This window comes from Bubalus bubalis, chromosome 8 (genome assembly GCF_019923935.1).
Source record: "Bubalus bubalis isolate 160015118507 breed Murrah chromosome 8, NDDB_SH_1, whole genome shotgun sequence".
NCBI classification, from domain to species: domain Eukaryota; kingdom Metazoa; phylum Chordata; class Mammalia; order Artiodactyla; family Bovidae; genus Bubalus; species Bubalus bubalis.
The window spans coordinates 35,153,187-35,172,970 of record NC_059164.1 but is presented as its reverse complement, the minus strand read 5'-3'; the positions used below and the strand labels follow the sequence as shown (position 1 = coordinate 35,172,970).

At 35.2% G+C, this 19,784-nt stretch overlaps 1 protein-coding gene across 3 annotated transcripts in view; it reads right to left on the bottom strand.

The window, feature by feature from the left end:
• The window catches only part of SEMA3D (semaphorin 3D), a 224,602-nt gene that overhangs the window by 46,962 nt on the left and 157,856 nt on the right, over positions 1–19,784 (bottom strand). For all 3 annotated transcript variants that reach the window (XM_044946569.2, XM_006052907.4, XM_025291019.3), the window contains 2 exons: positions 16,130–16,272; positions 197–311 (listed from right to left, as the gene is read on the bottom strand). In XM_044946569.2, coding sequence (XP_044802504.2) covers positions 197–311; positions 16,130–16,272 — 258 coding nt within the window. The remainder of the gene's footprint in view (positions 1–196; positions 312–16,129; positions 16,273–19,784) is intronic.

Sequence of the window (19,784 nt, the reverse complement as noted above, 5' to 3'; positions counted from 1 at the left end):
ACAAAGAAGGGAATTGCTTCATTATGATGTGCACCCACGTTCTTTTGTGTGTGGGAATTTAGTAAGTACCACTCCGGCAAGCTGTCCTGGGCTTTATCATCAGGTATTTGGGGCTAAAATAAAATATATGCTAAATTACTTAATTAGGCAGTAAGACTCCTTTTTTTTTTTAAGAGAAAAGAAACATGTGACTTACGAAGCTCATCAAAATGAGTATCTGCCCCATCACTTCCAGGAATTGAGCAAATCAATCTGGCCTTGAGAAAAGTGGTCCATTTGTTTATCAGGCTGCGTTGTCCTCCTACATCATTCTGAAAAAAGAAAAAGAAAAAATAAGATACAGATTTACCAACATGATTTTATCACCAACTAAAACTGGTGGTTACTATAGGCAGTGTCTTATTGATGTCATTGCTTACTCTCTTTGTAAGCAATTCAAGAGCGTTCCTCTGTGAATTTTCTAAGGAGGGAAAAGGCAGTTTTGTCCTTCAACATTAAATGCTTTTTTCACAGTTTAATGTACAGTGTAAACACCATAGTTCTGCTGAATGAGCAGATGCATGCAAGCCAACAGTAAATAATACAGGCTTGGAATCAACTCCCATCTCTGCCAATTTTCTCTCTATGACTTACAAAAGGCAATTTAATTCTCCAAGTCTCTGTTTTCTCATTGACAAAATATGATAAATGCCTTGAGATATTATTATTTTGATGATTAAATGGAAAAAATTTTGTCAAGTGCTTAGCAAAGGCCAGACAACTTGTATTCAATAAATGTTAGCACTGATTTGTACATTAGTCATATGATTTAGATGAATTATTTGCATCCTTTAGAAATATGCTTTGGTATGACCTAAAAATAGCTTTTTCCAAATTTAGTACTCTACTAATTAAATGCAAGACAACGTAACATACACATAATAGCATACATATAAAAGCAATCTTGTTTTAAATACTAATTGATGTTTTTCCACACTATTTTATTCTGAAATATTTCATTAACCATGTTCTTTAGTGGAAGGTGAGTGAAATGGGGAAGGGGGTCAAAAGGTACCAACTTCCAGTTATAAAATAAGACATGGAGATATACCATACAGCATGGTGAGTATAAATAATACTGTATTTCATATTTGAAAGTTGCTAAGAGTAAAAATCATTGAAACTATATATGATAATGGACATTAAGTAGACTTACTTTGGTGATCCTTTTACAGTATATACAAATATGAAATCATTATGTTATATACCTGTGACTAATGTTGTATGCCAATTATACCTCAGTAAAAAATTGAAAAAATATATTCTTTAGACATTTAGCAAGATGTAGGCATTTAAATCAATTAGGGAGAATAAACAGGGTTATGCTGTTCAATAATTCACCATAAAAAGATATTTTTCTTATTTTTAATTTAACATGTCCCTGTGAACACTAAAATTAATATGATTATTTTATTTGGCTCAACCAAATCTGCTATGCTTATAATACATAAATAAGACTTTCATGGTATAAATGCATTCAGTACTTAATTTTGACTTCCAAAAATTATGAAGCCATGATTTCCATTACTATATTTCCATGTAAAGATAAATTATATAAAAAAATTTGTCCTTCATGCTATGTTACTATGAAGTTAATAAATAGTTCACTATCAAATTTCAGGTCTGGATATCTAGAACTAATTTCTCTGTGGTTCTTTAATCTCTGAAAATTAATTTAGAGAAAAGCATCTAAATGACAACTCCAAACAGGAGAATTCAAAGTCATACACAATAAATAGTTGCTTTTTTTGAAGAAAGAAAAGGAGAGTAGGAGAGGAAAGGGAGGGCAGGAGAAAGAGATCACTTTGAGTTTTAACACGGGTAATATGGAAATCTAGATTCTCAGATGATGTCCTAATAGACCAGAGCAAATCTCAGAAGGCTAAAGGATCTATGGCAGAGCTAACAGGGCAAGCAAGGTCCCTGAGACTGGAGACGAGAGCCGTCTTTATAACCAACACCAAGCGTGTACTGTGACACCCAGAGTGAGTGAATGGTGTTTCACATCCATCTCTGCTAAACAGCAGAAGTAGTTCAAGTATAGCTCCATATAGATGAGTAATTATCATTTGCTTGAATTCTTTAGGTTTATAACAAACTACTTAAAAATAATTTAAAATTTTAAATACATTCAAAATCAATAAGCAATATGAACTCAAGTTTGCACTTAATGAACAAAATGTCACACCTCACAGCTTACATTGTCTCAATGTTATAAGTTTTAAATAACTCCAAGTGAGTGTGAACCTACCCTTTCCTTTTTATTTTTGGCCTCATGGTTAAACTTGTGGCATCTTAGGTCCCTGACCAGGGATCAAACCTGGGCCCACAGCAGTGGAAGTGTGGAGTCTTAACCACTGGACCACCAGGACATTCCCTCAATGTGAGCTTACCCTTGAAATGTGTGTAGCTGAGTTCATGTGTGTTAGGGGCTGATTATACATATACATGTAAATGTACAAAATAGAAACACAATGGTAACCACAGCAATTGTTTAGAACTTGGACAAACAAAAGATTTTTCTGGCAATAATATTCTTCCACTGACGCTGTATAGAACTATTAACACATGGCAATAATAAAAAGCAAAATAACTTCTAGTTGATTTTTCTGAGAGTTTTAAATTCTCATCAGAAAATGTATTCTTATTCTTTTTATCCAGCATCTACTCCAAATATACCACTAACATCCTGACTGTCAGGTATTTATTAAAATATGTTGAATAATTAGTGAATAAAAATACAAGATAAAATTGACAGAAGTCTTTAGAAAAAGTACAGATAAAAATAGAGATAAATGACAAAAAATCTGAGCCTTCTCTGAAATTTGTTAGGAAAACAAGGACAGAATTCACTAAGATTTAATATTGTCTAAGATTACAGGTGGATTCACACATTCAGAGATTGGTTCAGGAAATATTCTAGATGTTGGAAACCAGGGGCAAAGAACAACTGGGGAAACAGAGATGGGTAAGGTGAACAAGGACAAATCTGGTTTAGATAAAGACTGGGATAAACTGAAATAGAGGAAAATATTACAAAGTAAACTGGGGTAAGATCAAGGAAGGCTTTGATACCAGACCAAAGCATCTGTATATAATTTAGTACATAATGAAGAATTACTAAAAGATTTACTAATTAGCAAAGAAGTGAAAGAAAATGAATATATAATATATTTTATATAATAATCCTCTAGAAGCAAACATGACTGTTAATTGCTCTTAAATTTATATTTCGTATATTGTGCCTCTATTACTTGAACTCTTGTTGTTTAGTTGCTAAGTTGTATCTAACTCTTTGCGACCTTGTGGACTGTAGCCCACTAGGCTCCTTTGTCCATGAGATTTCCCAGGCAAGAATACTGGAGTGGGTTACCATTTCCTTCTCCAGGGGATCTTCCTGACACAGGGATCGAAACTGCATCTATTGTTTGAGTATCACTGCTCAATAATAAAAATATTTCAGCTAGCTATTAAATGATTTCCAATGTCTGCAGATACAAAGGCAGATTTTCCTAGACATAGTTTTTACTTATACTGCTAATATCCTCAGATCACTTAATATAAACCCAGATGTCAATATTAATGCTTCCTCCTAAGGTAATAATGAATTCTGTATAATGCACAGTATAATGCCTGTGAAAAAAGATGTTATCTGTAATTATTCAGAAAGAAAGTTTTTAAATAAATTTAAAAACATGTTATCTCATCTTTCTAATGACCTTTAGTCTTTTTAAATTCTCACACCTAGCCTTTATATGTTTTGTTTTAGCAGAGCCTAGGTTGTACTAAGCAGAACTCTAAAGTCTATTTTAATGCATTCTTCTTACATATTTATAATATTTATAAAAGTGTCATCACTTATATTTGTACATTTTGGGAGCCAATAATTAATACTAAAAATAGTATTGACTCAATGTGCATGAAGAAACAGATCGACTATCATAATTACAATACCAGGGATCATGTTTGGTTCACTGCTTTACCCCTAGCAGTTATCCAAATGATTTCGCTAAGTGAATAAGCAGATAGTATCAAGCATTTGCTCCATAACATTCCTTTAACACTGTACACATTACTATGTCATCGTAACAATGAGCAATCACATTCTCTTTTCAACATAATATCAGATAAAAGTGACAAGAAATGGCTCATTTTCAAACACCGTCCCTCTTTATATTTGCAGTTATCACCCATATTTTAAGACAAACCATCAAAAACTCTACCTATTCTCTTAGCTCCAAATTTGTTGAAAAGAAAAGAGATTTATACTGTACCTGAATATTTTTTTTTTTCAATCTGACAAATAGAAACTGCAGTCCTTTGAGCAAAAGAATCTTTAAAGGTTCTTGCCTACCCATTGAGCCGCCATGCGTGGCCTCTCAAGGAATAAAAAGATAAAAACAAACACAAAAATCCAGGTCAAAGATGAAAGCCACCTGCTGTCAACGGGAAAACAAGTATAGTTTCTGGGATAATAGCTCTCAGGAATGGATTATAAGCATTTAATGACTGGATAGTAACTCTTACAGACATCCAGAAGCATGACCTGGGATGGCAAAGTTCAGTTCACAAGGAGTTGTATTTCTCCTGCAGAGAAGTGTCAGTTGACTGATTTTGTGGGCCAGCTCTCAGTCTCTGGATTTGTTTGCAAATCCACAAAATCCCCCCTGAGAACTTTAAGCCCAGAAGAGGGCTGAAAGGGAAGTAACCACTTTTGTACTAAACTGTCACCTCCTTGCTTATTTTTGTGAGGTTCTAAAGAACACAACTATCTCACTAACACTGTAGATTTATTATTGAGATGTCAAAATCAGCAGCTTTTAGTCATTGGTCAGTTCTGTGTTTCCACTCCACAGCTTCTTTGTGGTTAGACTGCCAAGAGCCTTGCCATCCTCTCCACAAAGATGCAGATGAAAGTACCAATGAAATTAAATGTAAACAAGCCCAACCACATGTGTACAATGTGGGTGGTGAGTGTAGAAGGTGCCTGTTTTTTCATTCTCTATAGTTTTTTACATGTTTGCCATATTTCTTAACTTTAAAGTGATTAATGAAAACCAAAAATTTTAAAAATGAAAAACAATTCACAATCTTTGTGTAGTTTAAAATAGAGTATCTCTGAATCATTTGATTGGGTGATAGCTGCATATTATAAAATACTATGATCTTCTAATCCTGGAATCTCCTAATGGGGAGATCAGCCAGGAGGCAGGTTAATGGTGATTCCATTTTCCTTCTTCTGTCACAGCAAACTCAAGTCCTTATAAATCTTACATGGACACATAGAGTAGCTACAAGCTGTCACACATGAACTTTTATTGAGTGTATCTTTTGACCTTTAGGTCACTATGCTGGGTTCATCTGTTAAACATGATTTTATCTCTGTATAACATCCTTTCCAAGGATCTCTCAACACTTTATAAATATTGTCATGTTCACCTTTATACTGAGAAACAGAAGCTCTTAGTGTATTAACTGCTGTTCAGCTCCTATGCTCTTAAATCCTCAAGATTCTGTAAATCAGTGAAATCTCCAAGACATTTGTGAACATTGAACACAGTGTATTCAATTAAAATACAGATGTGCATTCAGAAATCTGTAACCATATTAATTAGTTAAATTTGAAGGACACCAGACTTTTCAAATAAATAAACATCTTAAACACTTAAGAGAAACAGTTTGATGGTTAAGTCAGAGGTTATAAATTCGCCTTTGATTAAAAGTTATTTTGCCTAACGGAACTCTCCTGCATCTTTGTGCAGACAAGAGAATGCAATTCCCTGAAGCACTTTAAAAACCATAATCTAGGCACGTTTGTGCACCCCTCTCCACCATTCTAGCCGTCAATAACATTTATACTCAGAGATTTTATCTTGAACTAACACTACCCACTTTCTTCTGAAGTATGATCTAAATATTAAAATACAAAACATTTTTTTTTCTATAACTGACACTATCACATTGAAACAAACATACAGGCTTTCTATTGATCCTTTTCACAAATTCAAAAATATTAAGGCAAGTTAATACTTCTGTGTCTTTAATGCCTGTTGAATAATATTTTAAAACATCACTCATATTCTGTATCTGATTTGTCATTTATAACTGCTGTATCTTGCAGGTTTTAAATAATCTTGTGTTGAGATATAGCTTCAAATCACCCATATGCACCAGGAAATTCTGGAGATAAGATCATAGTAACTAACATTTCAGAGCAATTGTTCAATGTATTTCTCTCTGGGTGCCTCACTCTTCACTGAATTATTCTAGGGACAAAATTTAGGAACGGTAAACTTAATATGGATGATCTAAATAGGCTATATATGTCAATAACGATAAGGGTGATCCAAATGCAGGATGGCCTATTTAGAAGCTTGAAACTATGATCATCATGTGGTAGAAATAAAAAGTCAAAACCAGAGTAAGATTCCCAGGAGACTAATTAGAAAGACATGCCATATATATTAAAATACATTGTTATACTGCGAGGAAGAGCTTAAATGAGGATATTCTAACACATTAAATAACTCATGGAAAATAGTGACGTGAAACCCACTGAATCAAATGAGAGAATTATGTTTTACTTTCCTTTTCTGCATATGACTTCTTCAACAATATGTCCTAACTGTGTTTCCTTTAACTATTTCATAGAGATGCAAAACACGTTATGACCACTAAAAATAAAAGCAGAAAAGGAAAATAATAATGAGTCTTCTATTTATCTACTAATAATCTTGAAATACCTTGGTAGTAAAAGAAGCAAAACTAGGGAAACTTGAATATCCCAAAGGGGAGAAGAAAAAACAAACAAAAAACTTGGATGACAGATATTGAACATGGTGGTTTTGAAGGGATAACTTCTGAATAGGATTTCAAGAAAAAAATTTCTTTTCTTTTCTTTTGAAAAGAACTCTAGTGTTTAGAGATGATTGTTTTTGATTTGTCGTTGGAGAACCAAAATGGAGAACATGTTTTTCTAACTACTTCAAAAAGATTATTAGAAATGCAGGACTCGGGTAATATACTGTGTTCAAAAAATCACTGTCTAAGAAGATTTAACAGATTAAATTTAGGCATATCTAGGCACATTCTGCAGTCTTTTTCAGGTAGGATCAGAGTTCATTAAATTTTAAAAAAAGTAAAAAAGCTATAGCCAACAGTATAAACCCTTGCCTAGGAATTTCTGACAGGAAAACAGATGGAAGTGAAGCAAAAGCACATCTGTAACTCTGGGCTCTAAATCTCTCATTAGGTTGTAAGTGACAAGCTGTAAGTAAGCAAAAAACAAAACAAAACAAAACAAAAAAACCAAGAGGGAGATCAATAAATACGAAAGTGTCATCAGCCTAAAAACACAAATCTTCAAAGGCAGTAATTGTCCAAATAGGACCATATATCAAAATAGACAATGCAAGTAGAATCGAAGCAAAAGGGCTATTAATTAGACCCCCAGGCAAGTTATGTGAAAGGTCCATCCAAGCTGAATTCCTGGCGTGGACAAAAGGAAATACCACAGGACAAAAAGAGAGCTGGCACAACCTGCAGCTGGAATCTGGAGTGGCTAGCATAAGTAAGCTAAATGAATAGAATCCAAAAATAATGCAAAACAAACTTGAGGCAGAAAGTTGCGAGCAAGCTCCACTAACCTGACTGGTATTTCCATACATTACAAGGTGGGTTTTGAAAGGAAACACAGACAGACAGACAGACACACACACACAGTAATAAACATCACATCAGAAAGCACTAGCTTGCAAAGTAAATAGACATACATCTTTTCAGAAGGTTTATTTCATGCAGTTTCACCTACTCTTTCAGTTAGCATTTATTACCTCACCACAAAGATTTGTGTAATTTACCATCATGAGAGCAGTCCAGGGTATAAGGTGCACCATTTAGTACTTGAAAATACTGACTGTTCAAATCCAAGAATAATAGAGCCTGGCAAAGACTTTAAAAAACACTCTAGGCTAAACACCTTATTTTAAATTTGAGAAAACTGAATAAGTATTTGACTAGAATGTAGTGACACTACTGGAAAACGATTCGTTAGATTTACTGCCATTATAACGATAATCATACTCTGTTTGAAGAGATTCTTTGAATGAAGGTACTTACTCTCCTGAGGCTGTCATTGATCAACAGCACCCTATGAAATTATCTTCTAGGTGAGTTTCTTTACTATTTAGTGAATCTCTCGTTCCTATTTCTTGTCTAAAATTTGCATTGTTTAAATTGTTCACATAATTTTCACCAGTGGGTGTTAGTTGCTCAGTCATGTTTGACTCTTTGTGACCCCATGGACTGTACTCCACCAGGCTCCTCTGTGCATGAGATTTTTCCAGGCAAGAATACTGGAGCAGGTTGCCATTCCCTTCTCCAGGGGAACTTCCCAACCCAAGGATTGAACCCAGGTCTACCGCATTGCAGGCAGATTCTTTACCATCTGAGCCACCAGGAGATGTCTGCAAATTCTTTGACTCTATGCAGAAATAAGATCCATCCTCAAAGCACAAATATTGCTAAAAATGATGGGAAAGTAATAATCATAATTTTAACATTTAAAACTAGTAAAATACCATCATCTTTTCTCAGTAACTACTCTGCCTCTCACCACCACCAAACCCCCCACAATATACACACACTATTATCTCACACACCTAAGCAGTTAATTGATCTGACTCCAAAAGTGTGTACATATGACATGTGTGTATACATGATTTTTGACATGTAACTTAAAACAGTATGATCATGTACTCACATTACTTACATGTCAATCTCTTAGATGGTTAACTGCTTGAACACTGTATAAGTATCCCTTGTTTTCTAGTACTTTCCTCTGTATCTGTCATATCCAAATTCATGTGAACTCATTCAAGCCTTTCATTTGTGTGGTAAACCAGTCATGGAAGAATTGAGTGTCCTCATTATCTAGGCTAAGAAACTGAGCTAGAAAAAAAGTACAGCAGAGATGTAAGCCTAGATTTCACTTTAAATTGGGCAAATGATTTGTATCATTTGGGCAAAAGTTACTGATTATATTCTTACTGCCAAAACTAGTACCTGAATTTTAGTCATAATTATACTTGACAATGTCAGACATGTCAGTATCTGACATTACTGACAACTGCTTTCTTCTTCAAACAGTTTCTATCCCTGACTTGTAACAACATTCTTGTCCAGTTTTCTACCTGCTATCAAACTATTTCTTCTCAATGCCTTTGTGAACATTTCACTCTGCTCTTTCTCAAATGTTATTGTCCCTCAGGATTTTGTCCTTGCCCTTTGATCTTGTACTACAAATCTTCCCGGGCAATTTCAGACATTTCCATGACTTCAAGAACTACCAATACACTGGTGATTTCCACATTCATGAATCTAGACATTACTGAGTCTCAGGATTTATATTTTCAACTGGTTATTATGGCAGCATAACTGAGAACATCAAGTTCAATATGGTCAAATATAAAATTTATGCCCATAAACTTTTCTTGGTGTTTCTTATCTTAAATATCAGAATGTATCTCTTTGTGCATTTTCCTAATATCTGCCTTATCTTCTGGAAACCACAGTTACTAAGAGTATAGGAGTCTCTTTTCTACACGACTAGTATCAAGGTCTCTAGAACAGCAGTAAGGGAGAATTAAAATGCATGGAGGATCTAGTAAGAGAGAAAGTTGTTGCAGCCTTTCATATACAAATTGCAGTCAATACCTGCAGTATCAGTCAATTCTAATTATGGTTGGGGAAATAAGACTTCTGAAGACTGGTGAAATTTTATACATGGTTTAAAAGGAAATGACTACTATCCTGCTAATTTTCAATGCATCTGTTTTGCTCCAATCACAGTAAACCTCTTTTTATTTCTTAAGTGTTTTTTCCCACCTCTGCGATTTCACATGTGCTTTTCCTTCTGCCTGTGATGTCCTTCATCATCCCTGTCACCTTTGCCCTGCAACTTCCTAATCATTTTTATCATCTGATTCAAAAGTCAGTTTCTCAGAAAGACCCTCCATTTCCAATCTAAAGTTTACTTATTTTTCCAATTGCACCCTGTGATTTTTCCATTATAGCATTTATCACACCTTCCAATTATGTGTCAATCTATGTGCTTTCTTGTTTCATTCAGATATCATGCACTAGGTTATAAGCTCAGTGAGCCCAAGTGTGATTTTTTTAAAACTTCTATCAGACTATTGTTTAGAAATGCCCTGTAGAGGGCTGGTTACCAATAAATGTGTTAAATAAATGAATGTTTTGATAGTCTATATTTATATTGTAGCCACTAACCATACAAGGCTATTTAAATTGCTATTAATTAAAATTAAATAACACCAAAAATTAAGTTCTTTAGCTATATTAGTCATATTAGGCGTATGTGATCACTAATAGCCACATGGCTACTATTCTGTAGAGAACATTCTGATACAGAACATTCCCATCATTGCAGAAAGTTCTATTGGACAACCCTTTTCTACACCAAGCAATTAATAAAAGAGTGGTAGTAAATTTAGGACCTTTTAGAAATTAACATACATTCTATTTTAAAAATATCTCTTGAACTTACCATATCTCTTCATTCTTACTTTCTTTGGGAAACTACCTAACAGGTCTCTCAGCCACAAATATTTCTCAATGCAGATGAATTCCTCAAAGAACTGCTAAATACCTAAAGGTCACTTCTCTTCCTAAAAACATTTATAACTTCTCATTGTCTGAATGATAGAATTTAAACTCCTTAATATGAAAATAATACTGTTTATCATCCAATTAACCACAATTTAAGATATAACATTGCTCCCCACCATCTCTCAATTTCCACTGACAACAAGATATCACTGTTCTGTAAACAAAATGTATTTTGTCACAAGGCTGCCTGAAATGCCTATCCTCCTTTCCTACCCTTGGTGTAGTCCTTCTACCTCTCAATTATTAGGCTTCATGGAGTGCATAGAGTTCTCAGTCTGACCTTGATCACATTCAGTTCAGTCTCTCAGTTGTGTCCGACTCTCTGCGATCCCATGAATTGCAGCATGCCAGGCCTCCCTGTCCATCACCAACTCCCGGAGTTCACTCAGACTCACATCCATCGAGTCAGTGATGCCATCCAGCCATCTCATCCTCTGTCATCCCCTTCTCCTCCTGCCCCCAATCCCTCCCAACATCAGAGTCTTTTCCAATGAGTCAACTCTTTGCATGAGGTGGCCAAAGTATTGGAGTTTCAGCTTTAGCATCATTCCTTCCAAAGAAATCCCAGGGCTGATCTCCTTCAGAATGGACTGGTTGGATCTCCTTGCAGTCCAAGAGACTCTCAAGAGTCATCTCCAACACCACAGTTCAAAAGCATCAATTCTTTGGCGCTCAGCTTTCTTCACAGTCCAACTCTCACATCCATACGTAACCACAGGAAAAACCATAGCCTTGCCTAGACGGACCTTTGTTGGCAAAGTAATGTCTCTGCTTTTGAATATGCTATCTAAGTTGGCCATAACTTTCCTTCCACTGTGATTATTTGCTTGTATATCAATTACCCTCACCTGTATTGTAAGGTGTTAAAGAAGATGGACAGTAATTTACTTACTTCCCAGCATCTGGGAACTAGTATACTGCGGTTTGCACAGAACTTATGTTTTGTTGTTGAAATAATGAAATGATAAAATAATAAAGGAATGGGTTACAAAAAGATTCACCCTTATTGTGTAAACAGTCCTTTGTTCATTTTTGTGTAACTTTTGCCTGTTTCCAAAACCTCCTCCCTGCCAATCACAATATACTACTCGGTCAGTTAAGTTGCTCAGTCATGTCTGACTCTTTGTGACTCCATGAACTGCAGGACGCCAGGCCTCCCTGTCCACCACCAACTCCCGGAGTCTACCCAAACTCATGCCCATTGAGTCGGTGATGCCATCCAACCATCTCATCCTCTGTGGTCTCCTTCTCCTCCCGCCCTCAATCTTTCCTAGAATCAGGGTCTTTTCAAATGAGTCAGCTCTTCACCTCAGGTGGCCAAAGTATTGGAGTTTCAGCTTTAGCATCAGTCCTTCCAATGAACACCCAGGACTGATATCCTTTAGGATGAACTGGTTGGATCTCTTTGCAGTCCAAGGGACTCTCAAGAGTCTTCTCCAACACCACGGTTCAAAAGCATTAATTATTCTGCACTCAGCTTTCTTTATAGTCCAACTCTCACATCCTTACATGACTACTAGAAAAACCATAGCCTTGACTAGATGGACCTCTGTTTACAAAGTAATGTCTCTGCTTCTGACTATGCTGTCTAGTTTGGTCAAAACTTTCCTTCCAAGGAGTAAGCGTCTTTTAATTTCATGACTGCAGTCACCATCTGCAGTGATTTTGGAGCCCCCCAAAATAAAGTCTGACACTGTTTCCACTGTTTCCCCATTTATTTGCCATGAAGTGATGGGACTGGATGCCATGATCTTAGTTTTCTGAATGTTGAGCTTTAAGCCAACTTTTTCACTCTCCTCTTTCACCTTCATCAAGAGGCTTGTAGTTCCTCTTCACTTTCTGCCATAAGGGTGGTGTTATCTGCATATCTGAGGTGATTGATATTTCTCCCAGCAATCTTGATTCCACCTTGTGCTTCATCCAGCCCAGTTTCTCATGATGTACTCTGCATATAAGTTAATTAAGCAGGGTGACAATATATAGCCTTGACGTACTCCTTTTCCTATTTGGAACCAGTCTGTTGTTCCATGTCCAGTTCTAACTGTTGCTTCCTGATCTGCATATAGGTTTCTCAAGAGGCAGGTCAGGTGCTCTGGTATTCCCATCTCTTTCAGAATTTTCGACAGTTTATTGTGATCCACACAGTCAAAGGCTTTGGCATAATCAATAAAGCAGAAATAGATGTTTTTCTGGAACTCTCTAGCTTTTTCAATGATCCAGCGGATGTTGGCAATTTGATATCCAGTTCCTCTACCACTCAGTCTAATAGTAATTCCTTTGTCAGGTCAATAAAACAACTTTTACTTTAGTAGCTGTAGAGGTAGAGAGCGCTTAAAATGTCAACAGTTTTTCACTGGTCTGAAGGTTCTCAGGTGAAACTGATAAATGAAAGTCTCTCAGTCGTGTCTGACTCTTTGTGACCTGTATAGTCCATGGAATTATCTAGGCCAGAATATTGGAGTGGGTAGCCATTCCCTTTTTTAGGGGAATCTTCCCAACCCAGGGATTGAACCCAGGTCTCCCGCATTGTGGGCAGATTCTTTAACACCTGAGCCACCAGGGAAGCCCGAGAATACTGGGGTGGGTAGCCTATCCCTTCTCCAGCAGATCTTCCCAACCCAGGAGTTGAACTGGGGTCTCCTGCATTGCAGGCATTCCTTGACCAGCTGAGCTACAAAGGAAGCCCCCAGAAAAGAAAACAAAACAATAACAACAAGAACAACAAAAGCTTAATATTTCCTAAAAAATAACCTTGTGGAATAAGGATATCCTGGTGGAACAAATAGTATAAAGGACTCTCATGTTACCGAAAAGCTTTGTAAATTCAGTACAGTGGACACAGTTAGTCTTAACTCTCTCTAGCATGCTCTCTTCCTTCTTAGATCTTTGTTAATTGACCATCATTTTGTTTCACAGCATAGACATACATTATGTTACTATTTGTTGAAAACAGAAAAACAGTATTATAATAACCTCCTGGAGTAAAAAAAAAAAAAAAAAAAAAGAAACAGAGAAATAAATATATTCCCAAAAATGTCACAAAAATATTTTGTATGTGAAAATAATGTATAACAGCAACAATGATGATGCTCAATAGTTATTTTTTAAAAATTAAACTTGTTATTCTTTTGCAGGGCTTTTTTTTTTAAGATTTCAAATCATTTTTAATCTTGTTAGTGAAATCTTTACTTAGGAGTGCTCACTTTTTACTAAGCTAATCCTAAATTATTAGGCAAGTTAAAAACTTGGACAGGGCAAGAAAGAAATTAAGAAATTACAAAGATGCTTTAGAGCCAAATATTGTAAACACTGACCAGTAGATCATATGTGTGGCAGGAAATTCTGAAGAAGGTGCTAACTGAAGACAGGGATTGAGTAAAGAGATGCATCAATTTAAGAATAACCTCTTTTGCTGTCTTGCATACAGGGTTATTGTTACCATCTTGGATGCTTGGGGGGTGCACTAGGATGACCCAGAGGGATGGTACCGGGAGGGAGGTGGGAGCGGGGTTCAGGATCGGGAACATGTGTACACCTGGCGGATTCATGTTGATGTATGGCAAAACCAATACAATATTGTAAAGTAATTAGCTTCCAATTAAAATAAATAAATTTAAATTTAAATAAATAAATAAGTCACTTAACCTTCAAAAAAAAAAAGAATAACCACTATTATCTCCTTATGGAAATTCATCCATCACATGTTCTTATTTGATCTCACAATTTGTTAGCTTTTTTATCCAAACACAATAGCATGGCAAAATCTTGCTGTGTGGTCTCAGAAGTTTTTTGTGATGGAAAGACTCATATTTTAGTCTCTGTTTTTTTAGTTCTATAGGAGCTTGTTCATAAATAAAATAACCCATGCTGATACTTAAAGTCTAGATTATATTTTTATAATACAAATGTATAAATGGGGCAACCTATGTATTTCTCCACCTCTAAAGTCAACTTTCAGTATATTTAATATGAGGGTAAAAACATGACTTTGTTATAAACAAATTTCTATCAAATAGAATCAACCTATCAAGAAATAAGTATTGGACTCGTTCACAAAGCTAATACTTGTTATATGTGTTCATCACAAAGTGACTCTTAAAATACATCTAACTGTATCGTGGTTCATTTATACAAATGATGTCCATCCACAGCACAGCCTCCGGGCTGGGGTACTGTTGTGCTAAGGCATGCTTCAGTACACTCACATACTACGACTACTCCAAGCAATGGCCATTCATCTCCAGGAGAGAGACTTCAAGAGAAATGACTGTGAATTCTTAAGACTCTGAAAGAATGAGGATGCTTTTCAGAGACTGTCCCCTGGGGGTGAAGGGATCAATGGGAGACAGCATTACTGGCTAGGACACTAGATAAAGAATGATTTGCATTCACAAGTTTGGCCTCTTTCAAAAACTGTGTTTTCATTAGCACTCTTAAGGGCAATGAAGGTTTGTATTTCTGTCCCTGGAAGTGTTCAAAAGCCTGAGGGCACAGGTTGAGAAAAAAGAGATAGGCTCAGATGGAAGAAAATGAAAAGTTTGTACAAGACCAAAGAAACCTTCCCGCTGAGAGTATTTATTAAGTTAACAGCTCTTCCTCTTAATAACTGAGTTAATGCCGAAGGTGTCTGGATATTTAAGAAAAGTGATTTTAGTGAAGATAAATCCAACTAACAAAAGAATATGCTGTAAAGTATGATTGCAGTAGTATTTTTATTCTATAAAGCTTGTATTTATTTACATGACAGCTTTGATGGCACAAAATGGAAGTGTTTCATAGAGTTTCTGTTTTCTTGTAATTTCCACAAAATGGTAGTATTAAAAATTTCAGTTTTCTTCAAAATAAATGTTTTGTTTTTTGGTTTATTTGTGTTTCCTTCTTATGTTTTTCTCTCAGAACCTAATCTAGATTAATGCTCTAGAAAATATCTAAATAGTAAGATTACAACCACATTTTCAACTTATTATGCAAAAATATATAATTTTACATGTGATGTGTTTTGATTAAAAAATATGGGATATGATTCTGCTAGTGATGCTGTTACTTTATATTTAAAAATAAGATTATTTAATGTACAAAACATTTTAATGTCCATGGATCAGGACAATGCAGTGGTCTTACTGGGAATAGTGATAACTGGCAGAGGTACAGCCCACCAATAATAGGAGCAAACTGCCAAGCAGAGTTAACTCAAACCTGCAAACAGCTCAGGGATTGGAAAAAATAATTTTTAACATTGGAAAATTTTTAATTCTTTCCCCTTTTGGATCTCAAAAATTATATGTATAGGATAACATGAATTTACTCTGCCATTTATGAATAATGGGATTAACTTCAAAATTACATGGTTAATTATTCATACATATACACATATGCCTAAAGTAAAACAAATATATCTTACCTTACAAACTCTTCCAACTCGAGATAGGATGGTCTTATCAGAAGTACTTCCTTCTTGAGATGATTCACGAAAAAAGAAATATACTTTATCATCATCTGGATTATAGGTGTCTGGGATGGGGAAAGTTCCAATAAATTTTGCTCCTGTTAGGAAGAAAAGAAGCCCTACATTAAAATACTGAAATAATTCAGCCACAATAATACTAGTATCTTTTATACATAAAACAATTAACAGCAGAATAAAAAACATGAATGAAATGTGGAAATGAAGCATATGCACAATAAACATGACACAAAGTAGGAACAGGTATTAGCACAAAGAAATCTTGAACAAGTTCTTTAGGACTCCAGAGACCAGGTGAGAACATGACTGGCTGAGATTCATAATTATCTCAATTCAACTGAATTACACATAAAGTCGTTTTTTCAAACCTAGAGAGTCAATGATTTTATATTTTCCTTGTTTATGATTGGACTTTAATATTTTCCTTTTTCATGATTGCTTTTTTTAACCAGTTTCCATTATGAAGAGCTAAGGAAAAACTACAAATATATCTTAGATTTTGATATATTATGATGTTATTTGCTATAGTTTGTGTAACTGCCAAAAAAATTCAACCAACCAATAAAATGCTTGGGTTGACTTTAGTGTTGGCTCTGAGGACACTCTTTCCAAGTTTATATCCTGTCTCTGCCACTTACTGGAAAGGTGACCTTACACAAAAATTTTTTTACTTCTCTATTCCTCAATTTTCTCATACATAATATAAGGTTACCAATATCATCATATCTAGGGTCACTAATATGATAATCAAGTAAATTAATACATGTAAAGCATTTACTATCCACTAGTGTCTGATACATAATAAGGATTTAATAAATGTTATTCATTATTAAAATGACTGGGATGATAATAATAATGATTAGGGCCACAAACAAGAGATGATGGAAAATTGAGCATATTCACACAATTTTTATCAATAGTATAACATGTAGTTATTAAAAATGAAGCAGTTCTAAATGTACTGGTAGGGAATATTGTCCATGATGCATATCAAGCAAAAAAATAATGACGATACAATTAACTCCTTTGCAGTTGCATCAGTGACAAGTCAATTTGGGTTACTAATGCCTTGTTTAAAAAGTACTTGGCCTTTTAAGTCTTAGTTTTATATAAATTGGAGTTAACCATTTATATGGTTAACATACAGATCTGGGAGTAACAGATCTGTAATTGGATGATACTAGTTCAGAAATAAACATTTTGATTAATAAAAATCATTTGATTAAAGCAAAGACAAAAATTGGTTAATGGGGAGTAAAGGACTTCAATTAAGTAAAATATACAAGATGTCTGGAAGAAAGCAATGAGCACTCTTTAGGAAGTAGAAGCAGGAATGAGAGAAAACAAAGTTTCCCAAAAAATAAATATAATAAGTAGGAGGTGAAAAAGTAACACTGCCTTTGTTTTGATCAGGGCCCTGATTGCCGGGTACCCCACGGTATTAAAAACCATGCCCCTGCAAATACAGAACAGTTGATCAGAAGCCCAGCAAACAACACTCACAATAGACTCCTTCAACAGACAAAAGTTAAAGTTTGATTCTAAGTGATGAGTAGTTCAGTCTTTATCATCCCAGCCTCTCTGGGTCAACCCTGGGTCTCCCATCCAGTCTCTTCTCTGCTTAAATGTGAAACCTTAAGAGGAAAAGACTGGGGTGGGTGGGTGGGAAGTATGTGCATGAACTTTCTCCCTTTTATTCTTTGTTATTTCCCTGGAACTTAGAACTCCAGTGGATTTTTATGCTCTCAATAATCTCATTTTGATATGGTTCTAAATTACACAAAAACATTTTTAGAAAATCACATAGCATTTTAAAAATTTTCTTTTTTAATTAATCTTAAGTTAGCAAGGTCCATTAACAATTCTACTGAAGGATTTTTGTTTTTCCCTCCAGCCCTGCTTTTAAATTGTTGATACATCACAAATAGTTTTGAATATCTGAGCAAAGTTAAAATTCTTTTCTAAGGCACAAATTCATATTTGATTTAAACATATCATGTTTTCTTTAAAAAAAATTCTCTGTGGAAACAAAATTTCTTATAAATGTAGCATTAGGATTTCAGCATATTCATGGAAAGTAAGGATATATTTGATTACTACTATATGCAAAGGCACTTGGAACAAGAAAAAGTTCTAGGATCAAGAACACAAAGTGAGCAAGAATTGACTCTTTGCTTCAGTTACATTCTGGATTAAGAAAATACTGACATAAGGCCAAGATATGGCTAAGAAGAAGGCCCAGTCTTGATGTTTCCAATGACTTGAAAAGCGATTGGAACAATGAGAAGAGAAAAGGACAACCAATTGTGGGTTTCCACAGGCACAGATCAGGTATTGATAATAATATATAGCACCTTTTTGAATTTACAGATGCCTCAATTCAATGTGACTAACTGGACACAAATCTCCTGCTGCATTGGCATGTGTATTTTTAAAATATATAAATAAAATAAATAAAACCCTATAGGTGATTTTTTTAAGGATTTGTAAAAATCCTTGTTTAAGAGTCACTGCCATAGATTACCATTTCATATACAGGAAAAGAACATAGACAGGACTCATTAACCCTAGGTCAGTCACACAGATGCATGGATGGACAGGAGGAGTGAAGACTTTAATACAAATTATTCATAATTAGACTGGGACAAAAAAGGAATAAATGGAAACTATACAGAAAGATGATCTCCCCAGGTGGGAAGGTGCCCAATATGCTACTGGAGATCAGTGGAGAAATAACTCCAGAAAGAATGAAGAGATGGAGCCAAAAAAAACAGCACCCAGTTGTGGATGTGACTGGTGATAGAAGCAAAGTCCAATGCTGTAAAGAGCAATATTGCATAGGAACCTGGAATGTTAGGTCCATGAATCAAGGCAAATTGGAAGTGGTCAAATAGGAGATGGCAAGAGTAAACGCTGACATTTTAGGAATCAGCAAACAAAAATGGACTGGAATGGGTGAATTTAACTCAGATGACCATTATATCTACTACTGTGGATAAGAATCTCTTAGAAGAAATGGAGTAGCCACCATAATCAACATAAGAGTCCAAAATGCAGTACTTGGATGCAATCTCAAAAATGACAGAAGGATCTCTGTTTGTTTCCAAGGCAAACCATTCTACATCACGGTAATCCAAGTCTATGCCATGACCAGTAATGCTGAAGAAGCTAAAATGGTTCTATGAAGACCTACAAGACCTTTTAGAATTAACACCCAAAAAAGATGTCCTTTTCATAAAGGGGACTGGAATGCAACAGTAGGAAGTCAAGAACCCTGGAGTAACAGGCAACTTTGGCCTTGGAGTAGAGAATGAAGCAGGGCAAAGGCTAATAAAGTTTTGCCAAGATAATGCCCTGGTCATAGCAAACACCCTCTTCAAACAACACAAAAAAAGACTCTACAAATGGACATCACCAGATAGATGGTCAATACTGAAATCAGATTGATTATATTCTTTACAGTCAAAGATGGAGAAGTTCTATACAGTAAGCAAAAACAAGACCGGGAGCTGACTATGGCTCAGATCATGAACTCCTTATTGCCAAATTCAGAGTAAAATTGAAGAAAGTAGGGAAAACCACTAGATCATTC